A 27357-nucleotide genomic window follows, 5' to 3' on the forward strand; every position below is an offset into this window, starting at 1 on the left:
TGTAAACTATGTGCTTTGATATTTCAAGCTAGAAATAAAAGATTTGCATATACTTTATACTTGGATAATTAGAAGTAATCAGTTGCTTTTCTTTTTCTGCAAGGAGTGTTTTTGATAACTTTTCTGAATGCTTATGTTATTTCACAGCCTTTTGGGTTTAAAGATGTGGACTGGAACATGAACGAACCACAGGCAAAAAGTTACTTGGACTTTAAATAGTAGAGATATAGTTGTAAAATAATGCTTGCTGAGATACTCTGAAATGTTGACAAGAGATAGTTGTAAATACGTCTGTGTATTCAAAAATCTTGCTTAAAACTATAAACACTTGGAACCAAGTTTAAGACAATCTTCAATACTGGAGGTATGGGTTGTTGTCGAAGTAGTCCTGAAAGGGGCTGTATTAGGTTATAGACTCACATTTTCCAGGTTTTCTGTACATTACAGTCTGATCAGCATGACAAAAGGCAGATTAGGGCTATTCATTTTTTCTCTTAAGCAAAGAACAAAACCAGAGAGATTAAGAGATTTGCCTAGGGTCGCACAGGTGGTCTCTGGCTGAACTGGGAGCAGAACCTCAAGCTCCTGAAGTCCTAGCTTTGTGTTTTGATCACAGAGTGGGTCAGGACCAGGTGCTGATGGATGATTTTTCCTTTGCAAGCATAGAGAAGCTGGAAGGAGCCCTTCTGAGTTCGTTAGAGTTTCATTTGTGTGAAAATTATTGAAAGGGTTGGCTCCTGTTCATGTGAGAACTTTTGCATCTATAAATCTAGTTTTTAGACATCTGGTGCTTTTTGCACACAAATCAGCTTTATTAACGTCTGCACATACAGATCATTAAGAAGAGGTATAATTTAATAAGAAATTACTTAATGGCTTCTGTCACTGTCACTGAATTTTACAGTTGTTACTTGTCTAAATCATACTTGATGACCTAGGATTTTATTTTTCTGTGAGTTTTTTCTGTTGTGAGTTTGGAGGTTTTTGTTGGTTTTTTGTTTGTTTTTAATCCATTGAATTTTATTTACGCTCTTGATAAAAAGTCGTGTCATCAAGGGAGAGGAAAGGTGGTTTGTGTTTTTGTGCAGTCTTTTTGGTGTTGTGGTTCTTTTTTTCCTTTGTGTGCTTTTCCACTGCAGTTGAGTTCAAGGTAGCATAAAGAGGATTTATAGTGGAATACGGGATTTTCTGTTTCTCTTGGCAAGTATGTTTACTTTCTCCCAGTGCTCCTTATCTTCTATTTGTTCTGAGAAGACTGCACTATGTACTATGAAGAAGAGCAAGGATGTGCCTTCAGCACACAGCTGATGAGTGAGGTGATGCTGGTCTCTGCAGATGGTCACACAGGGCGGGTGCAGAATGAACCAGGGCTTGTGGCTTTGGTAAAAGCTGATGTGTGCCTGCTAAAGAGAGATGGATAAAGGGAAGCTTTAGAAAAGAGAAGACACAATAGAAAATTTCAAGTAAATACTAAAAGAGAAATTGAAACCCCACAGACACCAGTGCTTCTTCAAAAGTTATACTTCAAGATTAGATAACTGTTAAGATGTGAGGCTAGCAAGGTAACAGGAAGAGAGAAGGCCTTTATTTCTTCAACTGTTTCTTCTTCCTGTTTTTTTTTCTTCCTTGTAGTCCTTGCTCATTTATTAAAGGTTAAGCATATACATGCAGTTAGTAAATCAAGTGGGAAGCCGAGCTTAATGTAGTGTCATAAAATATTCTTAATAAAGTAGAAGATGGTAAAGTTGATCCTGCTGCTTTGATCACATCCCCCTTTTCCCTTTCAGTTTTTCTTCTGTGCTGCTTGCCCCACCCTCCTCTGCTGGGATGCTCACATATTGCTCAATGTCTTTCTTTTGGTGTCTGATGGAATCAGTCTTACTCTGTAATTCACTGCCAGTATGTATTTACTTCGTTAGGACTCTTCTATAACCCTAAATTATATTACTTACATACTGGCTGTAAACTGGTATGGATAAGATGAAAGGAGACTCATGAGCTCGTCTGTTGTTTTCCTCCCTTGCAAACTGCCAGCATTGTTATATCTCTCTGAAGCTGTTGAATACTGGCTTATTTAGACCACTGTTGCTGTGTGGTTGTGATCCATCAGGTAAATAAGCTATTAAGCTAATTGGAAAGGTGAAAACAGCCAAATGTGTGTAAGTTGAGGAAATGTCAGCAGAGCGTAAAAATCTGTGAACATGTGTAACACTGAAGGAACTGCGAAAGGCTCAAGGCAGTATCTCATTCAGAGGTTTAAGTGCTTTGAAGTAGAAAAACATGAACACTTTTTTATTAGATTATTTCTTCTTTTCATGCATAACTTGCCCAGAGCTCTTGTTTGCAAGAAAGCACACCTAGCAGTACATAAAGGATGTTGTAAAATAGCTTTTTTGTTAGTTTAAAACTATTTCATGTGTTCTTTCTTGTCATCAAAACATGTTTTGCTTTTAACATCGCTTTTGTGAACAATGGCTATACTGTGCTGTTGTTGAATTGGACTGATTGTGTCTGCTTACCACATCTCTCAGATGCCCAGAGAGAGTGGAGCGCTTCTCTTGTGGTGTGTTTTCACTTAGGGCTGACTCGTATTTTATTATCTATCCCATCTATTGTTTTTGTAGGTGAGGGGCTCTAATACAGACTGGCTAGAGGGTGGTCAGAAAACATTGTTTTGACACACGGAGTCAGAGTTTGTGGGTGAAGCCAGCCTATTGCTTACCCTTTTGCTAAAACACTAGCAGACTATGGTAGTGCATTCTGCACTGAGAAAAAATTAAAATTAGCTTTGGCTGAATTGTATGCAGTTCTTAACTAAAGTGTATTGGCTGTTCAATTTTTTTTTTTTAAAAAAAAAGGTAATAACTAAGAATCTTCTTCAGGTTAGGTCTTTACTTCTGTAGTGAGAGCTATATTTTGTGAAGAACACAGTCTTTACTCTTCTCCTGGGGCAAGAGTTTTAAGGGCAGTGACTTGTTTTACCTATTTGCGAGGCTTGAGAATGTATGACTGTTTTCATGCATCAAGCTCTGCTAAGTATGGAAAAATGTGACTTTCAAAGCTATGGGAGTAACTAGTTGTGCATTCTTTTCATAGTATCTCGCTGCAGAAGTGTTTGCTTTTTCTTTGTTAATACAGGGTAATGTCTAATGTGTCTAAAATCCCAGCAAACAAAGCAGTTTGTAATTTAGAATGCGTAACTTCATGTTAATAGCTCAAATTATACTCCTTGCTGTTCCAGGAGACTGCAATAGCTCTTGTCATTAGGGAGACCGCTCTGATTTCCCCAAAGCACAATCCATATGAGAAGCACATGGTGATCTGTTGTAATGCTTCCATCTGAGGAGTCTGTTGCATAAACAGAGAGAAGGTAACTCCATCTGCCTCCTCCAGAAGAAATCTCTACTGAAAATGCTAATGCAGTATCTCCCAAGCAATGGCAAGGTGATACTAACAGCAGTGTCAGTAACTTCTGATTTCAAACTACAGAAAACACTGAAGTATCAGCACTGAAGTACAACATTTGCATGTAAAAAGCATTCCCGTAGGAAAAGAGGGTTACCTTTGCAAGAAAAGGAAAGCAAATTAAACAGGTTAGATCATTAGTTACATTTAACTATGTTTATGTGCCTCTCAGGAATTTAAAAATACGGACGTTGAACCACTCTGTGTACAGTTAGTGGTATTGCAGTGTCTTGATGTAAGCATGAATATTACCATCTTAAATGATAACCTTTTCTGTAACTATAAATAAGTAGAATTCCTGTTGAGATGCTCAGGCTGGATACAGATTATTGGAAAACTAAGTGCTCAGCTTGAGTAGAAATATTATCTTCTTGTATGGTCGTTGGCATTGTACTGGTCATTCTAGTTTATAGGAACAGGTAGGCATGTGCCTTTTGTATGGCATGAAATCTGCTCTCTTGCTAGTCTTCTAATGAAAAAATTGTTCCAAGTGCAACAGAACTAGTCAGCCTGGTTTCTTGAGTTGTCTTGTGTTGGCTCTTTCTTCTGCCATCAGAAGGACTCCATCCTTCTCTTTGCTCCCAGCCTTCTGTTTGCAGTGCCTGCCCCAGCCCTCTGTTGTCAGTTTTCCCCTGCATCTGCTAAACCATTCCTGACAGCTCTGCAGTAGCTGGCATCTTTCCTTGATCCCTAGTTACCATTTGGTTAAAAAGAAGTGTGATGCAGTGGCCAGTTTGGTGTTGCTTGGCTTGCCCAGGGGACGAGGCAGAGAATGAGCCATCTGAGCTCAGAGCAGCTGTTTGCTAACAGGGAGCGTGGGCTTGTCTCTTCTACCCATCCAACAGCTTTGATGAAACTTACTGGCATATACTTAGTGTGAGACCTCCACTGAGCCTCAACACTTGTCTGAAACTGGTCCATGGGCAGGATGGCTTTGGAGTAGGGGAGAGAAGGAGTTTAGGGAAAGCAAGGAGCTGAGTAAGTGTCTGAGCTGAAGCAGGAAGGCTTCCTGTGATTTTACTTCGTTGCTGCAGTGCTTTCTGATTTCCTTTTAGGTGTGGACTGCAAAGCTTTTCTTCTTGCTTTCAAAGGGCTTGGATAGTATGAGTATTTAAGATTATGGAAAATAGGTTCTCTCAAATTTTTCTCTGGTAACAACAGTAGGAGGTTTGTGTATTTCTTGAGTTACAATAGTGGTCTAAAAGTCACTTTCATTTTTAATCAGGGGTTTTATGTTACTTGGTCACTTCTGAGTCTGTTTTCCTTCCAGATGCTGTGGATAAAAGGACCAGAATTTCAAGTGTATATTGTCAGTAGACATTACTTTGAGGTCATTGACCCTCTGCATACTGTGAACTTCAGGTTCTGTCAAAATTTCAGTACTTAAAACTTGGTTCTCTAGTGATTCATATTTTTATGAGTTAATGTAAACATGCTTTTCTTAATAAAAGAATTTTCAGTGTTAAACGATGGATATCTGAGCTGAGTTCTTGTACACCTGTGACAGGTGAAACACTTGATGGCAGTGTACCTACTTTTGGAACTCAAGACTGCCTGTGATGGAAAATGGGAGTAGGACAGATTCTAATTGTCTAAAGTTGTGCCTGTTTGTTTTTCATCCATTCAATACATTGGTGTTTGTTCAACAGCATCCTGCAACTGTAAGAGTCTGTGCTTAATATGTACTTTCCTTACAAGTGTTATAAACTATAGGTTCCTGAAACAGCTTTTATGGAGTTTTCAATTCAGTTGTTTACTCCTTCTCAGCTGGTGCATAATCTTCCTGTAACAGGATGAGTATCCATTTTTCTCTCATTAGTATGTTTGAAATTTATTAGAAACATTTGAGAAGTAAGCACAGACCACTTTTTTGGTGTAAGCTGAATTTCCACCCACGTGTGAATCATGTATAAAGGAGATAATCAGAATGTAACAAATACATTTGTTCTTTTAGCCACTTCCCCAATATTACCTCCTTCTGCCGTCACTAACTTGTTTTCTGTGGGATGTGCTTAACTTCTCCTGTTCTGGGTCACAGATTTTTCACCCTTTTCTGCTCCCCCCCACTCCCACCCCAATCCTCAGTGGAGTGCCTCCTACCTAACCTTTGACTGTCTTCTCTTATCTGCGCTAAAAATCAAGTTCCTCCTCTGCAGCATCTCAGGATTCTGCTTTTCCTTTTTTTTCCAAAAGGCCAAATGCCTCATCCATTCCTTATTCACGTTCCTTTTTGACTACTAAAATTGTCTTACAAGATTGGCGAAGAGAACTGGATCACAAGAGCAGCAGCTTTGCCTCTGCAGTTTCTGCAGCAGTCCCTCTGATGCTATATATGGTGCAGCATTGTCTCAAATGTGAAGCACGGAACCATTTTAATCATATGATTTACAGAGAGATCAAGTGAGGGTTTTAATGCAGCGAGGTTTTTTTTGTTTGAGGTATTCCACTTGTGCATCTTGATGTGTGTTTGTCTGCAGACAGGGTAATTTTTATGTGTCTGTTGTGAAGTGCTAAGCATGGAAAGCTGGCTTGTTTTGGCGTTTTTTTCTCTCTTTTTAAGCCTTTTGTGATGAAAATAATTTAGAGGTGGAAGTAATAATTCATCTAGAGTCAGGCAAGCTGCTGCTGCTGCAGAGAGAATGAAACAAAATATAGATTAAATCTGATCTTAAGAGGAACAGACTTCATGTTTGAAGAGACCTAAACATATAGGTATTGTATAAGCTGTTTTACAGTTGTCTGTGGTAGACTTAAAACTTATGTTAAGTGCCTCAGCTACTGCCTTGTCACAGAGTGAGTGCAGAGAACCTGTTGTTGTACCATTCCTGTTGACAAGTAGCTGTTGCTTTTAGCTTTGTCAAGTTTGGTTTAAAAAAAACAGAAGTGAAGTGTATTTCCACAATGCTGCAATTGACTGTACCTAAAGACTTTCATCTCTTTGTTTTTTACCGTGCAGATTTACTCAAACGTTGCAAAGGAGCCCAAAGCTTGCAGCAAAATTTGGTTTCTCTTCTGTTTTGAAAAACCCTATGTTACTAACATTCAAGTTAGTTTTTTACAGTATCTGAAAAAGGATGCAATTTATGCATAGGATTTTTGTGGGAATGTTGTGTGTACGTATATTTTTTAATCTGTTTAATCTGCTGCTCCTTAAGTTTCATGTTGGGGGGGGTTAAATAATTGTATTTTTTTTAAAAAGCTTGAGTTCAGCATAGTAATTGCATACAGAAATGTTACTTGCTGTGTCTCATGGTTGCTACCTGCTGAGATAAAGCTAAAGCAGCAACTGGTGCAGGGAGTAGGCTTGAACTTTTCTAATAGTTCATAATTTCGGCAAATTTTGAATTTTGACAATGTAAAGCTTAAAAACCATTGAGCACTAGAATCAAGCATTTTTTCTCTTTTGTGTGGCCTTTTTTTTCCTGTTAATATTCTCAAATTTGTAAATATCCTGTTTCTCTCTACTTCCCACACTTGCAGACCCACTTGGGAAACTCTACTGCCAAGGAGCTGTTGGGATTGGAAACAGGGATCTGTGAGCAGAAACAGGGATCTGTGAGCAGAAATGATGGTCTGGAGAGCTGTTAGGCACATACAGGGCTTCAGGAGCTGTGCTTCCTTTCCTCAGCTGCATGGTCTTACGATACTCTTCTACTGTGTGGTAGTGTTCTCCTCTTGCTGCATGGCTTCTCTGGAGTCATCAGTGAAGTGGGTGCACCCCCTGCTCCCATCTCAGTTTTTGTTTCTGTGTAGCTTTCTGAGGAGACAACAGGTTTAAGGGTCTGAGTCAACTCACACCTAGTCATAGATGTTTATAAGTAATCACTCTCCTGATGTTCCCATAACTCAGTGTGGTTGCCAACTTACGTCCTAAGCCAGCGGTAATCATTTCTTGTTCTTCACAGACATAATTTCCCACCAGTGCAGCACACTCCAGTACTTCACCTGCAACTATAGATCTTCCTGCAACTGCATGTGGTAGTCTAGGAAGACGACAGAAAAAGTTAATTCTCTTAATAGGTGTCATTCATGCATCAAACCCTGCTTGTTTCTCGCGAGACACTTTGTTAGCCCTGCTGTGTTACATCCAGTGCTTTGCCATGGGAGCCCTAACACATCTCTGAGGTGTAGTAGGCAGCACTGTTTCTTCCCTTGGTGCACACTGCATTAGGATTTGTGGATTTCAGCTGACTTTAGAGTCACCGAATCACAGAAGCAGCTGGGTTGGAAAAGATCTCTGACATCATCAAGTCCAACCCATGGCCCAACACCACTTGGTCTAGTAGACCATGGCACTAAGTGTCACATCCAGTCTATTCTTAAATACTTGCAGGGGTGGTGACTCCACGATGTCCCTGGGCAGCCCATTCCAATGTCGAGTCACACTCTTTGTAAAGAACTTCTTTGTAATGTCTAACCTGAAGCTCCTCTGGCACAGCTTAAGACCGTGCCCTCTTGTCCTACTGCTGTTTGCCTGGGAGAAGAGACCAACGCCCACCTGGCTACAACCTCCTTTCAGGTAGAGAGTGATGAGGTCACCCCTGAGCCTTCTCTTCTCCAGGCTAAACAACCCCAGCTCCCTCAGCCTCTCTTCAGAGGACTTGTGCTCCAGTCCCTTCACCAGCCTCGTTGCCCTACTTTGGACACTCTCCAGCACCTCAATGTCCTTGCTAAACTGAGGGGCCCAGAGCTGGTCACAACATTCAAGGTGCAGCCTCAACAGTGCTGAGTACAGGGACAGAATCACTGCCCTGGTCCTGCTGGCCACACTATTCCTGATCCAGGCCAGATGCCATTGGCCTTCTTGGGCACACTGCTGGCTCATGTTCAGCCTCCTGTCAATCAGAGCAAGAGCAATAAAATACTAAATATTTATTAGAATTTACATATCCAGTATGTTGAAGGCAGGAGTTCCCCATCACTAAACTTTTCCACAAGTAATATACCTGTTTATAAATACGTTTTTTCAAAACAACTTCCTTAAAGGGCTGAATTCAAAAGCTTGGCTTATTAATTATCTTGATGGGAGTTCATGTAAATTACATTACTGGCTGCTCTGTTGTTAATGTGTTGCTGGCTGAAAATTAGCTCTTATAGGTATGTTCCATATTTAATCTCAAGTGACAAATACCAATCAAACCTGACCAGTGTTACACAGTTAAAACTTAATTTGGGGAAGCCAGTGACCTAGTGCACGAAAGCTCACTGGGCAGTTTGATTTCTTCCATTATTTAATGAACTTGGTGACAACAAAATCCTTCTTTGAGAAAACAGAGTGCTTAATACTTTGTAAGGAGATTTACAAGGAGATTTTTGTCCACAGAGTTTTGCAGGAGATTTTATCCCAGTATTTGAGGAAACACTTGTTGCAAGCCAGACCAGTAAGTAAGTAAGGAGACAACTGATTTTGGAAGAGTCTGAAGCCAAATGTGAAGAAGGATGCCTGGTGAACAAAGCAGGTCCCTATTGTGATTATCCTCTTTGTCACTCCTGTCTCCCGCAAGTATCCTAGTAGTGTCAACTACAGACCCACTGGAGTTAATCCTAACACAGAAGGCACTTTCACATATGCAGATACTTGAGTGTAGTGTTACTATGAGCTTGATCTGGCCAGCCTGAGTATAAATACGCCTCCTTTAAATGTAAATGTAATTTATTTGTGCTGTGGACAGCTCCACTCACATGCTTCTGAGATTCTGCTGATTCTGTTTTTTCCTATTCCCCGATGTACCAGAGAGAGCACAGCTCACTGACTGGTGCAAGTAAGAGCTCTCTTTGTCTTTTGAGAAGAAACCAGGCTTTCTTTTGGCTGGGTCTGATAGCTTAAAGGCAATATTGGAAGCAATTTATGCACAGTACTTCCAAACTACTGAGCAATAAAGCTGTTACTGTTACGATAAAGCAGAATTTTTGGTAAAGAATTGAGTGAAGAAAATTCAGTAATTGGACTAAGCAGCTGAGGAAAAGTGTGTAGAAGTAATGCTAGGGTTTAAAATCCATCAAAATGCAAATAGAATGAGCAGTGGCAATAGTGATTAAATAGCTGAAGAAAATCAAGTTACATTAGGGTTTTTTTGAGCAATTATGGTAAATTGAAAGTGAATAGTGCTTCCTGGGGAATAGTGTTTTCAGGGACAAACCTGGTACATTGCTGGAGATAAATGCTGACTTCACTTGCAGAAAGAACCTTTAGTTGTTTGGCCTGATAGACCTCTTACACATGATAGTTGGTGTGGACACAAGTGTGAGACTGTGAGGTTAAGACCTGGCAACACTTCATCCTGCGTATTAAACAACCGTAACTCTTGGTTTTGAAGTCACTTAAAACATGCAGGCAGTCTTGCTGAGAAGACCATTGGGAGACTTTTGATGTAACTTCCAAGAATATTTTGTAGATGCAGAGATAAGGAGCCATCTGTAGGATTTTGGGAGTTCCAGAAGTCAGCTGTCTTTGTAGCTGTGTTTTTGAACTGTAGAAGAGGTAGCATAGAATTTACTGTTGCCGGAATATATGGCAGAAATCTTTTCAGTTGTCATAGCTAAATTCATTGCTACATGTAGCTCATTTAGCAATGGAGTATCTTGCCTTGATTATGCTAATTTCTGCTGTAGCCTGTTTGTATTTATGCACACACTCTCTGCACTGAGACTGAAAAAACCTTGGCTAAATTGAAAGTCCTGTTATTGTGGTAAGAGAATGTTTTCTGGGCAGCAAGCCGCTGTCTGCTCTAAATTACTTGTTATAGTGAAAGAATTGCGTTAATATTGTTTTAACCATGCAACAGATTGTAACGATGGCTGGTAACAAACAACAGAAACATTCTGCAGTGCAGCTTGAACTGCCTTATTTGAAATACGAATTCATTTTACCTGTCCCTGTGATAATGCTTCTCTGAATCCTGTACCAAGGGATATGGCCATCGGTGACATGGGAAATTTGGTGGTTATAAAACACAGAGCATCCCCCTTTGCACCAAAGTGTCTCTTCCCCGGCTGCCTTTTCTTCCTCCTTTCTCCTCCCATCCCACATTTCTCACACACACACATTACCTGCAGTGCCTTTGAAGCATCATCTTGTGATCACTTGAAGTCACAAGGTAGCTCACTCAAGTGCTCTTGCTGTGCATGGTGTGTGTGAGGAGTTCAGGCTTCAGCTCATGTGCTTGTGGAAACAACTGCACTCCTTTAAGGCAAAGGCAGCCCTGACAGGGCTTCTTTTCCCTCTCATGACTGACTGTGCATGACCCAGGACAGCGAGAGGTTATTCGCTGCCGTTCACCCTTTTTCACTGCAGTTCCCTGCTGTTTGTGGTCAGGCAAACTTGCCTTCATTGGCAGTTCAGACCTGTCCTGAAGTGTCTGGGAAGGCAAGTGCTCACTTTTGTTAAGTTTGTCTGACATAGGGGAGCGGGTAGATGGTTGAGGGGAGTAACTGCATACACCCCTGCAGCAAGAGTTGTCCACCACAAGTCATGCCCCTGAGACAAGCGTTGTGTTAGACCTGGGCAATGCCCTGTGCTGCAGACCAGCCCCAGGCGGTGCTGAGGCACACAGTGTGGCAGTGCTTGACTCCTCATGCCAGCACAAGAAGAAGGCCTGTGGAGCCCCATCTCCTGCATCACAGTTCTATAAAATGTTGCTTTCTGAATCACTTGGCAGTACACTGGGAGGGGGGATACCTGTATCCTATTCCTGGATCTCTGGAGTTTAAAAAAGTGTATCAGTCCAGCACCACATGAAGATAAAAGAATTCTAGGCTTGTACGGCTCAAATTCCTGCTGAAGACGTTCATTCCGGCCGGTAGCGGATGTGTGTGCAGTTCCTGGGCCCCCATAGCCTTTCAGCAGGGACCTGGCAGCATCTTCTTCCTGCGTTGGCTTTTGGCTACATGATGCTGTCAACTCAGTCATATTGAGTCATTTGTCTAAAAACAACTCCCTGCTGCTTAGGGAGGAAAGCACCTAGTGGGTGCCTGCCATTTGGGAAATAAGAAATAGCTCAGTGTGGAAAGGTCACAGAATTTAGGCTTTTAGAGAACAGTGGAGAAGTGGTAAGGTCTTCATGCGCTGACACTGCCCTGTAATAGAAGCCAAATGAGTATTTGCTCAAGGAAATTGACTTGTTGTCTGTCCCACTTGCGTCAGTAAGTACTGTTTCTATCATATTCTTGTGGGTGATTAAGGTCTGTATCTGCAAATGGGAATTATGTATCAGTAAACCTAAGTTGTACTTCCAATAAAATGCCAATTTTCTGAACAAATGAAAAACTTGAGATGATGTCAGTGGGGCTTGCCTTTGCAGACAGGACAGCGCCCGTGGGGAGTTTGCCTTAACTTCAGTACTGGTAGCTTCTGGAAATACATGTCGTGTGTGTATGCATGTGTGCATGTATATATATATATATACAGATGGATATATATTATTTTTGTTAATATTTTTAACCCTTTTACTTAAAAGCTGAGAAAAGTTAAGGCTGTACATCTGGTGAAGGGATGCAATTGCGCATTTATCACTCCTTCTTCCCACCCATGAGGAATGTCAGCCAGAATGTGAATGCTACTCTTGAAATTCATGGAAAGGCTGTAATAACCAAAGTGTGACTCCTGTTGGGAGCCATCGTGGGAGGGGATGGGGAAATAAGCATAACACTTCAGTAACAAGATCAGTTCTTGTCCTTTCCTATACTTTTATATTAGTTGCAGTTGAATTTTTTGCTCCACAGAAAGAATATCTGGCTTTGGGGAGTAGGAAGATGTGATGTGGGGGTTCTTTTCCTTCAAGGTTGAAGTGAAATGTCTCATCTTTTTAGCATGTCTCTTAAAAGGTCTTGGCAGATCATTGCACCCCTTTGCCTCAGAATAGAGAGATTTGGCTTTCTCCTATTATGCAGTGATTTGGAAGATGCTTGAACACTTCATAGCAATCCTGAAAATAAGCCTGAAACTGAAAGCTAACCAGCTCTTTGTTCTTTCAAGATGTTCTGAGAGGTTTCCTTGAAGCAGCTTAAAAAATTCTCCAAAGCTTTCTGAAGCTGACATCTTTATTAGTTTGTACTCCAAGAAGAATGCTTCCAACAAATGACATTTTCCCCTACTTTAATTTATTATTCAGCTAATGATGGCCCTATGTCTGCAGGATTGTTTCCGGTGATAATCTGTAGGCTTCCGCTTTTTCATTCTTGTGACATAGGTGAGATGAGAGATAACGGGCAAAAATGTAAGGAAGAGCATGTTGAAAGGTGTAACCAGCGACTGGGATCATGAAGGAAAAAGTGGTTTTGCTGCCAGGAGTGATGCTAGGTCTCTAAATCAAAACTGAGGCAACTGTTTCCTCTGTAAGGTCAGAACTGCAATTTCTGCTTATCCTCTTAAGTGAACTGAGTTATTAAGTATATTTGAATCCAGCCTAATAAAAGGCTGTAATGGTGTATTTTGGAAGTAGTGTTCTGTAGAAAGTGAACCCACATACTTTGTATTGTGTGCTTCATATATCAAAGCACTGGCAGTCTCCGGTGTGTGAGCTGCTCAGTGGTACAGGACCAGCTGACAGAGTGTGTTGTACATCCCTAGACAAGCTGCAGCAGCATGAAGTTCATTCAGTGCAGGCCTGTTTCCCTCGTGTAAAGGCAGGCTTTGCTGAGCTCCTTCCTTAGTCAGGTTGATTTTGGAAACCTCGAGGTAGCCAAGGTAAAGCTCTCAGTGCAGTCAGACCTACATGGCTTGTTCACTTTGTTTGACTTGCTTGATGCTGTAATTCTGAGGTGTTAAACCCTTTGAAATCTGAGGCCATTGTGAAAACTTTGTGTGTCTGAGCCCCCGAGGGCATGCTTCTGAGCTCTTTGCATTGAAGTAAACTGCAGCTTTCACTGTCTAGTCCTGTTTTATCCTTCCTTAGCATACCTTTCTAGAACTTCATAATCTTCTTGCAAAACAAAACCCACTTAATATTAAGAAACCAATCCAAAGAATATTTTTCCTTTTCTATCTGAGCAGGACACTGATATGGCCATATATTTTAAAATCCTCTAAGATCAGCTGTTTTGCGGTACTTATGTTTCTGAAACGTGGACAGGTTTGTGTTGACTGCAATGCTGAAGGCAGTAACTTGTGCTGACACGGATATCTAGTGCAAAGTGCTGTTGCATCCTGAGGTTAACATCTAAATCATATGCAGAGTTTATTTTGTTCAAAAAAATATCAGTAAGCAAAAAGACAGTGCTGATTTTTCCCCCATCCCAAACAAGAAACCATGTTTTAGAAGTGAAGGTGATACTAAATTAGTGGAAGCTGGCAGCAGTGTCTTAATAGTTAGAAGAAAACTATTAGGGAGAAAAGTGATAGAGAGTTACGGTTGTAATTTAAACTACAGGGATGTAATTTAAACTACAGTAATTTAAACACCAGGGATGGCAAACCACAACGGCAATGTCTTATGTGGGTTTTTTTCCCCTGAACCAGAGTTCAAAAGCTAGAATTGATTTCTTGATGGTGTAAAGCTGCCTGTTAAATGGCCAGCCTAGCTAATATTTAAAGGGTTTTTTCTTACATAAAGATGGATATGAACTTACGTGAAGGAAGGCTTTGTGTTGTAGTATAACGATCTTGTAAAGCTGTTCATGTGCCATTTGCTGAGTGCATTTGGACAAGTGTAGTAGGGTTGCTGTTCATTTCATCTACCTGACAGTGGGCATGACAACAGTGAAAAGAATAGAAACATAAAGACAACTTTGTTTTTTGCTGAGAGCAGAAGTGAGGCTACAAACTAAGGAGTGCTTTAACCAGAATTGCTTTCAAAAAGTGTGATGATGTTCTCCCATCCCATTGGAGGATAATAAAGAACTTTTTTATATTTCTTGTCTAAGGAAATGCATGTTTATCCAGCTGTGTGCAAAGGTGTTTACTTTAGATATGAGGAGTCAAAGACAATGCTTAATCTAAAGTACTTTTAGTATTTTTCTTAAGTTGAGCAAACAACCATACTGGGCGAGTTTATTTTAATTTTCACCTTTTCAATGATTTTTATCTTCTCCTTGCATTGTTGAAAAAGTTCTAACTGGAGAAATAACACATCAGTAAAATTTCAAGCAAAAACACAGGATTTTCTTTAAAAATAATTAGACTTCTGTAGCACACGGTGGAGTTTGACAGAAACATGGGAGGAGGCTGTACAAGTGTACATAACTGATGTGAAATTAAGCTGTTCTTTAGGATTGACCTCCTTGAGTTTGAAGCCAACCGTGTCCTATTCCAAATGGTAATCTCTTCCTTCCTTAGGTGGAAGGAACCAGAACCTTTTCCATTAACTTCATAGAGGCTTCCATAGACAGAGAGAGTGGGGATATTAAATAAAAGGGGGAGCAGGGAGAAAAGGGAGGCAGGGGAGAGGGAGGGGAAAAAAAGAAGGAAGGAAACCCAAAACATATCCGAACAAAAAGAGGTCATCTGTAAATTGAGATATCACCTCATTATGTCTCTTGCTGTAGAATGAGGCACAGTATCATAATATAGTTGCAGACCCTTTAACTGTAGGTATCTGCAGGTAAGTGAGACACGTGCCACCTTTGTAACCAAAACTATCCTTCAGAAGGCAGTCTGCAATACATACTGAAGCTCTGCAGATTTAGGACTCCAGTGTGCACCAGGTACAAGTTCATTTGAACTGAGGCACTTGAGCTAATGACAGTCAAAATGCCAGAGCTGAGAGAAGGGAGATAGTGTGGAGTGAGGTAAACTGCAGTAGCCAGGGTGTGCTCTATTAACCTTTCAGTCATGCCGTTGACCAGAAGCTTCTATTTTCTTTGTAAGATGAAGAGTCGGGAAAAAATCCTTTCCTCCTAAAATTTCGGTAATTCAGTGTGCAAGGAAGAGATCCAGCAAGGGAAGTGATATGAGCAAAGCACCCGAGTGAGTACAGCAGTTCTCTGTTCATCGTTGTACGTGAACTGATGAACTAAGTGTGAAGGTTTTGGAGAAGCCTGGGGGCAGGAGGATGTAGTCAGGCAGTATACAAGGTAGATTTGAACAATAGAATTGCTGTTGGCATGAAAGGAGATGGGGCTGTAGGAGATAGGGAAGTGGAGAGGTTTTAACTATGCCTGAAGAATTCAGGTCAGGGGAAAAAAAGGTCAAAAATAGTATGTGACAGTAGGAGAGAAATGATGGGGAAAACTAAGAGAAGGAAGTAGGTAACTTGTAACAGTTTCAGAGGGGTTTCTGTAAGAACTTTTAAATTTTCTGTTTTTCAGTGGTACACCTGTTGGCCTAGCTGTTGACTCAGAAAAATAAGCTAGATACATATCTGAAGGGGAGTATGCATAAAATTAGTCTAATTATCTGTGGAATGCATTTGCTTCATTAGTGCAGGGAACTGTATCCCTTCAGCTCTTCCACTAACTCACCTTGCATCAAGGGTTCACAAGAGGAATACTATCTCCTGGTTTACCCCAGTGTTGGGTAGGGAGGTTCTACTAACACCCAAAGTATGCTCTGGAACAAGTTGACTACCTCATATATCTTGCTTTTAGCCAAAAACTCAATTCAATTCAGATTTACTTAACACTTTTTTTCTCTCTCTCTTTCAGTTACTATTTCTTCAACTGCAGAAAAAGGTAATTTTTTAATTTTTTTTTTGAAGATGTGAATAGCTGCTTTGCACACAAGTCCTAAGGGACACAGAATTTAAATGTACTCCTTCATGTATAAGCTCTGTGTAGCGAGTAGATTAGTGCTAAGAAACAAGGTAAATATTGTACAGTTGAGTCTGTTTAGCTTCTAATATCACAAACTTGGGATGATGACAAGAGCTGTGACTAATGCAAGTAAGGCAGCTATGATTTAGGTTTGCAAATATTTTTAAATGGGTACCTTGTAAGAACAAAAAAAGAAGAGGAGAGGAGAGAAGGAACTACAGCAAATACACAAATCTATTTTCTGTTTAGTTGAGTGACACGAAAGACTTCTGGAAGAGGATGACTTGTTGTACTGCTTGCTATTTTCCAAACAGCTTACCAAATTCTGCAGAACCCCATTCTTTAGGACTAGTTAGAAATGTGCAAAACACGACCATTTCAGAAGTGGCTACACATTATAATTGTAGATGTCCAGGTCAAATGGTTAGGGCCTTGTTTTGACAAATGTTACTTTAATCTTCATATTGGCTTTGGCAAATAATATACCACGAAGGGTCCTACTAACAGAGATATAAACTGACCAAAAAAATTTCTAGTCTATTATTGATGGGACATTTGTTTGGGATTTCATTTCTGCTTGTGGGGGAATGTGAGTAGTAGATTAAGCATAGATTTGCAGTTTGACTATCCACAGAGAGCTGTTTCAGACTGGTAAGAGGTTCTCACCTCATAGATATTTTGTGAAACAGCACGGAATTTGAGGCTAATCTAGCAGTTTTCTTCCTAGTGGGAAACATCTACAAGAACACTGTAAAATGAGGGAACCTTGGCAGAATTTGTCCTTTTTCATCTTCTAATGAAGAGCTCAAAGAGGGGGAAAACCTTCAAAGTGTGAACTGTAAGCCATTCAAGATGTGAGCTTGTCTTACCCTGGATTTTTACATCCCATTTCACTGCTGGGCTTTACCTAGACTTCACAAAATTCTGCAAGTTGCTGCTGTGCTTACTGCTGACCTATATATGAATAAGTTTTACTTGCTAGTTTCTTCTGGAAAAGCAAGATCCGTGTCTCAGTTAAGGAAGCCTGGGAGAGCAATGATGTTGGTGTTGCGTAGTCAGATCTCTGGCTTTATTACAAACGCAGTGCCTGTCTCACTGAACCAGGTGCTTCTATATCTACCACAGAATTAAAATGCTAGATTAATTAGTGAGAGTGACAGTATCATTAGAACCTGACTGTTAGGCTTTTAATAGCTGTCACCTGCATGCTTCCTGCACCTCCAGTTCTGAATCATGTCATAGGCATCCTGTATGCTTGGATTTCTCAACTATGAAGGTTGATTTTTAAAGTGAGATGTGAAGTCTCTTTTCATTTGAAAAGAAAGCTAGTGTAAGATTTATAAAGTTCTTATAAGCTAACTCCCAACAGCCAGGAATCAACATCAGAAGAGTCAAAAGGCCAAAGTGCCAGCAACATTGCTGTGTAAATCAATAATGTACATATTAGCAAGTGTATTCTGCTCCATATTTCAGTGCACTACGTTCAAATCCTTTTACCCTGATGTATAATTGCAACTTGTGATTAAATTAGCGGTGATTTCTTCACCCCATTAAGGCTAATTTTTTCTTCGTAATGTTATATTCTTGTCTGATTTTATATCCATTAGGATGGGGGAGGGGGGAAGGCAACTCTGAATCTCTCTTAACAGTATAATATACTACTGTTGTATTATTACTTCTCTGTAATATGACTTTGTCTTGGAAGTAATATTAAGAATGATTCAGAAAGGGATGTTAAGGGCAAATCTTAGGAGGGGTTTAGCATATTTTAGGAGGATTCTGAGAACATGACTTGAGACATTGTCTTCCTGAGGCCATGAATTACAGTCTAGTATGCATCAGTGCCTTTAAAGAGAATGAACTTCTCTCAGTCACAGCACGCCACCAAGAATCCTGGTTTGCCTTAGCTTAGCCAGGACTTCCTCTGACTGAGTCTGGCTAAACTGGCAGATATTGGGGTTTGAGGTTTTAGTTGTATTTTCCATCTAGCTTGTAATTACAAGAAAATGAGCTCACTAAGAATGAGCCCGGTTTTTCTTTGTACTGGAAACAGATACAAGATGCTTTGGGGAGGAGCTTGCAGAGGAGATGCTGCTACCCAAAGTGGAGGGTAGATGGACTGCTAAAGTAAAGCTGTCAAAAATGGTCTCTTCCCTCCCTCTCGTTTATTGGGGAACACTGACTGTGACTTGTAATCACAGGAGGAATGGCAGCATGGGAGTGGGAAAAGAAGCAAGAATTTATTCAGGGTGGGGCCAGTATGGACTGCCAATTGCAGGGTCTTTCCCTGGGTGGTGCCTGTCACTGGCTACTGAAGTCAGGCCCTTGGCTTTTAATGATGGTGACAGATTGCAAGATCTCAGCTATACGAAAAGTGCAAGGGCACTTCAACAGCTGCCTCTTTCTAGTAAATTCTGGTTGCACTGGCACAGATCTGTACCCTTGCTGCAACCAGACATGATGCCTGTTATTCTTTGTGTTGGGGCATTTACAGTCTGTGACAAGACTGAGGCTCTGCTGTTTGAGGTATCGTGTGTGCACTAAAAATAATCCTTCAAAAGAATCTGAATTCTGGGGGTGATTTTTATGGACAGAATAGAACTGTTTACTGTGGAAGTTAGTGTTGCTGTGCCCTGCTCTGCCCTGTATCTCATTTCCTCTTTCCTTCTATTCAATTCCTCTTGCCCTTTTCTACACCAAAGTTCTGATCTGTGCCACTGATTCCACTCTAGTTTTATGTCCTTTTCTCCTCTCTTCCAAACCATTTTCTCATGCTTTAGTTGCTTAACCACACTGTGTTTGAATGTAGATTATGTTTTTAATAAAAGAAAATTTCTAATTATGCAGTGCCTAGTACAGTAATACGCAAGTTCTTTCCAATCAGGATGACAGTTTTAGGATGGCTTTAGAAAAAGGTTTTTCTTACATTTTCAATCAGCTTCACAGCTGAAAATTTGCCAAATCTGTCTGTAAGGTCGTAAGAGTCGTAGGCAGAGGTAAAAAGCATAATTCTCAAAAGAAATCTCAAATGCAGTTTGTTTTCATTGCAATAAGCCCCGTGAAAATCCTGAAAGGTAATAAATTAGGACCACATCTTCTGTGGCTGTGTACAAGAATTTTCTGAGCTGTTGGAGTCTCCCAAAGTTTGGAAGAAAGTTTGGCAGACACAAGTTCTGCCATCCGTAAAGTACATCATACATCTTCTTAAAGGACTCTCTTCATCTGCACAGGAAACTAGGCCAAGTTTCCTTCTTCCTGCAACCGAAGATAATATAGATGAAAATAATGTAAATATTTAATATGACTTTCCTAAGAGTTGTTCTTCTGGTACAACTGATCTGTTTCCTCTTGACAAGTGGTAAAAGAAACTGCTAGAGGAAACAAGATTAGAAGAGGCTTCCTGAGACATAAAGTCTGGATCTCTGATCTTTAAGACAACCATATCACACAAATCCATTAGTAAATTGGTTGAGTTTCCTATTAAAGCCACCTACGTTTTGTTGCCACTGGGACTATAATAGGACATTTCCAGGCTGTATTGTATTCCTCAGATGATTTGAAGGAATATAATAACACAATTTTTAACTCCCAGCTAGCACAACTGGAGTGCAGTCCTTTTCAAATCCCTGTTTGGGAATTTTTACTGTCATTGATGACCAGTGCCTTCTATAATGGCACAATATTGTGCTGGTTCTATTAGAAGTAGAAATTAAATTGAATTATGTAGGCCAGTAATCAAATTTATAATCTAGAACAGAATTACAGCATCATCATCTTTATCCAAAAAGGTTAGTCACTTATATGCCACAGGTGAAGCTGTGTTCAGTTCTGCGGGGAGTTTTGGGGGATGCACATGAGTCGAGATAATCCCACACACAGATACAGGCAGGGCAGAGAATGGATTGAGGGCAGCCCTGAGCATGGATCAGTGACATGCACTTGCAGATCAGAAATCCAGCTGTATCCTGGGCTAGCAGCATGGCTAGCAGGTTGAGGGAGGTGATTCTGCCCCTCTGCTCTGGTGAGACCCATGTGGAGTGCTGCATCCAGCCCTGGAGTCCCCACTACTGGAAGGATAGCAACCTGTTGGAGTGAGCCCAGAGGAGGCCATGAAGATGATCGGAGACTGGAGCATCTCTCCTATGAAGACAGGCTGAGAAAGCTGGGGTTGTTCAGGCTGGAAAACAGAAGGCTCTAGGGAGGCCTTATAGCACCTTCCAGTACCTAAAGGGGGTCTACAAGAGACTGGGGGAGGGACTATTTACAAGGGCATGTAATGACAGCACAAGGGGGAATGGCTTCAAACTGACAGAGGGCAGGTTTAGATTAGATATTAGGAAGAAATTCTCCACTGTGAGGGTGGTGAGGCACTGCCACAGGTTGTCTGTAGATGTTGTGGGTGCCCCATCCCTGGAACTGTTAAAGGGCATTCTGTGATTCTGAGATAAAAACATGTTATTTTCTTGAGGAATAGCAATGCATCACGTTTGATGAGTTGGGGTTTTTTGTTTTGTTTTAGTTTTTTTAAGTGAGCAGTCCTAGACTGCTAAATCTACCCAGGGAAAAGGGATTAACCTAATTGTACCGGGTGATTTGTACTGTAGTAATTTAGCCCTCAAAGATCAGGGGGTTTATTTCTTGTTCTTTTCAGCTATATTCACCAAACTCTCACTTGTATTTTATTGCAGTTGTCTACCTTGTGGTTTTTCATCTGTCATTTGTCATGTTTATATGGTCCTATGGGAAGACAATTTTCACATCTCCTGCAACCCCCTCTAACGAGGTAAATATGTTAGAAAAATGTCAATGCCTTTTTTATAAATAGCTGAACTGTTTTCAGTGATGAAACTTGTTGGCAGTACTGCATGATTCACCTTTCCCTAGTCATTATCTAAAATAGAACAGCATGACAGTGCATCATGAATGAAAATTATCAAGTTACTCTTAAAATACCTTGTGCTTGATGTCATGACGTTTCCTTATATGAAATGTGGGTTTAAATCATCACAAGTTTGGCAGTCATGTACAGTGATTTGCTATGAAATAGCTTGCTCAAAACCTGGAATTTTTAAAACTGATAAATACAGCAACAGTGTTTTTATATTTATAGGCAGTTTTGACCATTGTTTGGGTAAGAAAGTAGTAATGCAATGTATACTCATGACCTGGAGGACTGAACCCATGTATTAGTAAGCCAAGGGTTAAGATTTAGGAACGATTGAGAAATGACTACATAAGAAAGGTTTATATAATAGTAGAAGAATGCATGATGACTGTAAGAAGTTTTGTTTTGAAAAAGAACTGTATTAATTGCAATAAGTCTGAGATGGATTACCTTGTTTTGTGCTTTCTCTAATGTGTGTGTTTGTAAGGATTAAATACTGGCACCAAATTTAAAATACTTCCCTTCTCTTCCTTGTTTTTAGAAAGCTTTTAAACTGGCTAAATTATTTGAGGCTTTGGTTGCTCTGTGGGGGTTGAATTTTTAATCTGTTTTTGGCAAGACTGATGTTTAGTGCTAATGTCAACCTGAAACATTTTTCAGAAGAGTTAAACTCGTGCTTCTAAGGAAAAGCAAACACTGCTCTGCAGTGTTTAATTATAGCTTTAAGATCTTCTGTATGTTAAAGCTACAGAATATAAAGCGTAAAAAAGCTAAACTCTATTTTGCTATTAAGCTAAGCAATAAAAAGTAAACAAAGCTGTTGAAGGATCTGGAGCACAGTCCAATGGGGAGCATCTGAGGGATCTGGGGTTGTTTAGCCCAGAGAAAAGGAGGCACAAGGAGGACCTTATCGCTCTCTACAACTACCTGAAATGAGGCAGTAGTGGGGTGGGGGTCGGTCTCTTCTCCAAGGTAACAAGTGACAGGACAAGAGGAAATGACCTTAAGTAGTGTCAGGTGAAGCTTAGATTGGATATTAGTAAGTATTTCTTCACTGAAGGGCTTGTTGTGAAGCATTGGAACGGGTTGCCCAGAGAAGTAGTTGAGTCCTCATCTCTGGAGGTCTTTAAAAGATGTGCGGATATGGCATTTGGGGACATGGTTTAGTGGTGGACTTGGCAGTACTGGGTTAATGGCTGGACTCGATGATCTTAGAGGTCTTTTCCAACCTAAATGACTCCATGAATTGCTAAACCTGAAAATTCAGAGGGACTTAAATTTGTCTTCAGGGTGATTGTTTTTGCTTTATCTGGGATGGTTCTGCAGGAAAATTACAAAGTTAAGTATGTTAGCTGATTAAAATGTGGTTGGAACTGTGTTACTCCATTTTTTTTTAAAGCTATATGAGCTAGAGCTGCTCATAAAGCTAATGCTTAGTAACTTTTACTGTCTGCTTGGATTCTTCATTAATAGAAAACTACTTCTGACAGTACTTACCCTGTAGTTGCAGTAACGTTGTAGAAAGCCTTTCATATTCAGCAAGTGAAAGGGATGGTTTGGGCATATGGCATGTGATGACTTTTTTTGTATATCAGATGTGGGGGTAGATCAGATTTAATACAATTTTCTTCTAAAATTGGCTTTAAATGGAAAAAAGGAGAAAAAAAATTCCACCATATCTACAACAACAAAAAAAAGCACACACAAAATTTTTTTTTAAAAAAGCACAAAACGCAACCAAATTAAAAACCTAGCACCACTTTTTCTGTGTCTGGGCAAATCCCTTCTGTTCATGTACCAGTGAGTAATTTATGCTGGTTATACTTAAAAACAAAGACAGACTTCAGAATCTCTCCATTGTGTGAGAGTGTCAACGTATATATTTTTAGTCATTCAAATTAGCCATTCTTACAAAACAAATAGCATCCTGTGATCTTACTGTTGAACTAAAAAAAGGATTATGCAGCTGCTGTTGTCTTGGTGTAATCCCTGTACATTTGTCATAAGAAAGAACAATCAACATTATACTAGGTCCAGAAAGAGGAAGGAAACAAAGGGATTCTTTCTGTTTTTAATAAGAACTGCTGGAACCTCATTGGAAATTCTGTTTGCTATGTGGTAACAGACAACTTTTGATGTCTTTGAACGTATCCTGCCATTGTCCAAAGAGACCGTGGTCTCATGGCCCTATTAATTTCTGAAATTAAAACAGAAATGTAGCTTTTTGGAAAACTAAAATCCTGTCCAGGATTCTCAGAGTAATATTACAATGCTACTTGAACAAATTTTAAAAATTTTTAAATCTTGTGATTTGATTCCTTTTCTGTGCATTAACGATTTGCCATGGAAATGTCGTCTAGGAGTAGTACTTGTTTCTTGCCACCTCTGCTTGATTGCAGGTCAGAGAGACAGGCGTTGGGTCTGCTGTCAGACTCACATGGGTAGCGGGGATGAAGGCATATCACACCGCTGTTTGCTGGAATGATGCTTTTTACATCTGTCTTAAACTTTTGATGTGACCATCTCCAGTTTTCATACTTGAATAAACATCTATCTGAGTGATTAAGACTGAATAATGAGGTCAAGCTCTTGGTGGTGACTGAAATGTTAAACTTTAATTTCACCCTTTGCATAGATTAATTCTAGTGTCCAGTTATTTAAAAGGGCATTATTTAAACATGTTTCATGCTTCACCCTTGAAGGGTGGGTAGGTTCAATAACTGGGGTGATGCTATATGTGACAGGAGGCTTGACTAGATTCTGTGAGCTATGAGGCAGCTTGTTTGCGTTATGGGTTGGGAAATAGCACGGAGAAATTGCAGCAATGTCTTACTGCTTCCTCCTTTCTGTAAGTGGAGTCTTCATTATTGCTCGCCAACTGACTGTAATCCAAAAGAGGAAAAAGTACAGGATGCGAGGAGAATCCATGTGAACTAATCATGCACATGTTTTTGGTAGGACAATACAGTCATATTAAATCACACTGAGCCAGTTTTTGTTCCAGCTGTACACACAGCATTTTCCACTCATTACCATGAATACTTTGTCTGTGTGTGCTCATAAAAAGGGCTCTCATAGTCCATGCAGGAAGCTCAGACTTTAGAAGTTCTTTGAAACAGAAAAATACCAAAGGAAATAATGAGTTCAGCGCCCACCACAAAGGGTCTTGTCAGCACACTGGGTTTTGTGGGGCTTATTGGTAAATATTATTTCAGCAGATACCAAACTAAGTGTTTCACAAATGAGTAAAAAAGTCTCCAGGTTCTTTTGGTAAAGGCTTACGTTTTAGTGAGGTCTCAGCAAGAATGCTTGTCAGGCTTTACTCAGAATTGTAACTCACTCGAACTCTACAGGCTTTGCTGAAGTTGCTTTCAATGCAACTCATGAATTTTGAGACTAGTCTTGACTACTCTTAGATAAAAGTTTCAGTTAAACTCTTTCATCTTCTATGCTGAAGCAGTGAAGCTCACCACAACCCCTCTACCTGCCTTTTTTATGCCCATCTGGTTTGTACCCCTCTCAACATTAGAGAAGAAGTGGGATAAGAGAACTTTAATGCTTTGTAGCAGCAAGGGACTGTTGAGCCTTCCTCGTGTTCACAGATCACTTAATTCATGCTTATCAGGAACTAAAGGAAAGTTTGCACCTTAAAACTCACTCTGAGTCTTTGGATTCCCTTGTGTTGCAGAGAAAATGCTATAGATAATGGAAGAGAGATAAAGATTATTTTCTTTAAAATACATCTGGGAACATCATTCATGGAGTTTTAAGGATCTCCTGTAATTCTTGCAGCAGTCTTTAAGGATCTCCTGTAATTTTTGCAGCAGTCTTTTTTTCTTTATGTGGCACTTTTTGATTAGTGGGAGAGGGCATCTGAAAGGTCTTCTCCTTGGAACACAAGGTAATAATTAATCTCTTCCCTCCGTTCCATTTTCTCCATCCCTTCTAGTTCTGCTTGTCAAAAGCTGACAAAGAGCAATATGAAAGAGAAGAGAGGCCAGAATCCCAGCAGGAGATACTGAGGAGAGCTGCTAAAGACTTGCCTATCTATACGACAACAGCATCGAGAGGTGAGATTTAAAGATCATTCTATGCTCCTGAAGTTGCTAGTTTTAATTCAGTGAAATTCATTTGATGTCACTGAATGAACAGTCTATTAAGCACGTTGCAAATACCATGACCTTGTTTTGTTATTTGTTGGGGCCGGTGTTTAATTCCCCCTAAGAGAAGCTGCAGTCCTTTTTCTGGGGATCTCAGCATAAAGCCACTATTTGGAATTTTAAAAAAAAAAATCACCATCTAGCAAGCCCATGAGGACATTTATCTCTAGTTGTGGCTATTAAAAATAAGTGCAGCGAAGAAATATAGCTAACACAGCTAGCAATAGGGAAAATTAAACTTATTGCTCAATTTTATAATCGCTTTTGTCCCCACTTTAAACTTCTCTTTCTGAGTTGTTCTGGTTCAGCAGGAGGAGAAATGTACTGAAGATCTTGAAGTACTTTTACAATTTACAAATGGATAAATGTTGTTGCAATTCCATCTGTAATTCAGTACAAAGTTTGTGATGGGCTACTTTTGTATTTGCCTTTAATACATATAGGCATTTTTATTCCAACTTACATATGAATATCTGTGAAAAGTGCTGTCTTATGCATATGTATATTCTTTGAAAATCTGTAGCTTTTTTATACACACACACACACATATATGTATATATATATCTATATCTATCTTTTTCTCTTTCCTGAAACTAGCAACCCTGTTGAATTTCCAAAAGCACAAACTACTCGGAATAACTGTTACCGAAATTTACTGTGACTTTTCCAAACAAAGCCTAAGGACACCTGGCTCTTTTCAGTACAAGCCTCCCTTTAAGGGAATCCCAGTCTTAAGTTCCTGGAGTGGTCTGGGGAGCTGTTGCCAGCTCTTATCAATACTGTTCAGCTGTAGGTGTTGGCTTTCCTCCTCCTTTCAAACTGCCTGTGCTGGTGCCTTATTTCCATTGAGAAAAGCCTGAAGGCTTGTTTAAAAATATCCAGTAAAGATGAAGAAGAACTGATTTACTGAACAGTCTGCTAGATTGCAGTTTGGTAAAGAGGATAGAGAAAGCCATTCGGAAAGTTGTCTTGCTGAATGAATGTTGTTTCACAATGGGATGCCTGGGTACCTTGTGCAGAAGTGAAAGGGGATCAGTGCCAGAGGATGAAGGATGGGAATACTTGGGAACTAAAGAGTAAATGAAAATGGGCTCCGTACTGAGTAGTCATAGTTTGTTTTAAATACTTTTATATCTTATATTTCTTTTAAAAAAAATCAAAACTACATATGAGAGTAGGCAATTGACAGTCTTTGAAAGCAGGTGTGGCAGGGGAGGGCCTGGAAGCTCTTTAAGATTCAATTCATGTTAAGGGGAAAAACTTTCATTAACTTGAATCAGTTCTAATGACTCACCCCTTGCACTTGAATGCAGCAATCAGATACTGCGATCGATGCCAGCTAATCAAGCCTGACCGCTGCCACCACTGTTCTGCATGTGACGTGTAAGTTACTGAACCTGAAATTATGGACTTTCCCTCTCCTGCAGTCATCACTTCAGTGTGTTCGTGTCTTCAGTGTGTCAGCCCTGGCATAACAGTTACTATTTCTTCTCCCTCAAACCCTCAATAGTTGGATTTCATGAAAGAGCAAAGTTCCTTCTGTTGGTGCAGTATTACAGTGCAGCATCGCCTACAACGGCAGAACTTTTTGAGAAAGCTGCTTGAAGTTTTGTAATACAGAACTTATATTAAAATAAAAAAGAAACTCAAGAAAGCGTAGACTGAAACTAAAGAAAGGTAGTTTTGAGATACCAGCCCCAGCAAATGCTTGTTATCCAACTCTTTTATTTTATCTTGCTTCTGAAATCTTGAAACAGATATGTGCTTCTAATAACACTAAAAATCTTCATCTCAAAGACTGACAGTGGAATCACATGCCTTAACCATTCCAAAGACATCACTGCTATTCCCTATTTTCATTCTGAATCATCAGAGAAATCTGTACAAGCACTGAAAACTGAGGCTCTACATGAGAATTCAGTAGGCTGAACTTGAGGAAATCTAGTTAACTGAGGAACTTAACGCACATTTTTTGGCTAAAATCAAGTTTATTAGCAAATATGTGTCTGAAATGTCTCGTATCTGTCCTTACACTATAACTGGATTAAAATGGCATGTGGACTATTCAAATTATCCACTGCTCCGCTCTTTTCCTCAATTAGCTTTAAAAAAAAAACCTAGCAAGCAGCAAACAAACAAACAAACAAAAAAGGTAGTAAA

General features: G+C 39.9%; 1 protein-coding gene across 2 annotated transcripts in view; it reads left to right on the forward strand.

The window, feature by feature from the left end:
- ZDHHC20 (zinc finger DHHC-type containing 20) overlaps nucleotides 1-27357 on the forward strand; it is a 44804-nt gene that overhangs the window by 1081 nt on the left and 16366 nt on the right. For both annotated transcript variants that reach the window (XM_027884377.1, XM_027884385.1), the window contains exons 2-5: nucleotides 16045-16071; nucleotides 20841-20935; nucleotides 24987-25107; nucleotides 26511-26580. In XM_027884377.1, coding sequence (XP_027740178.1) covers nucleotides 16045-16071; nucleotides 20841-20935; nucleotides 24987-25107; nucleotides 26511-26580 — 313 coding nt within the window. The remainder of the gene's footprint in view (nucleotides 1-16044; nucleotides 16072-20840; nucleotides 20936-24986; nucleotides 25108-26510; nucleotides 26581-27357) is intronic.

Source organism: Empidonax traillii, unplaced genomic scaffold (genome assembly GCF_003031625.1).
Source record: "Empidonax traillii isolate 1590-97213 ecotype Southwest subspecies unplaced genomic scaffold, ASM303162v1 scaffold9:size3134949, whole genome shotgun sequence".
NCBI lineage: Eukaryota > Metazoa > Chordata > Aves > Passeriformes > Tyrannidae > Empidonax > Empidonax traillii.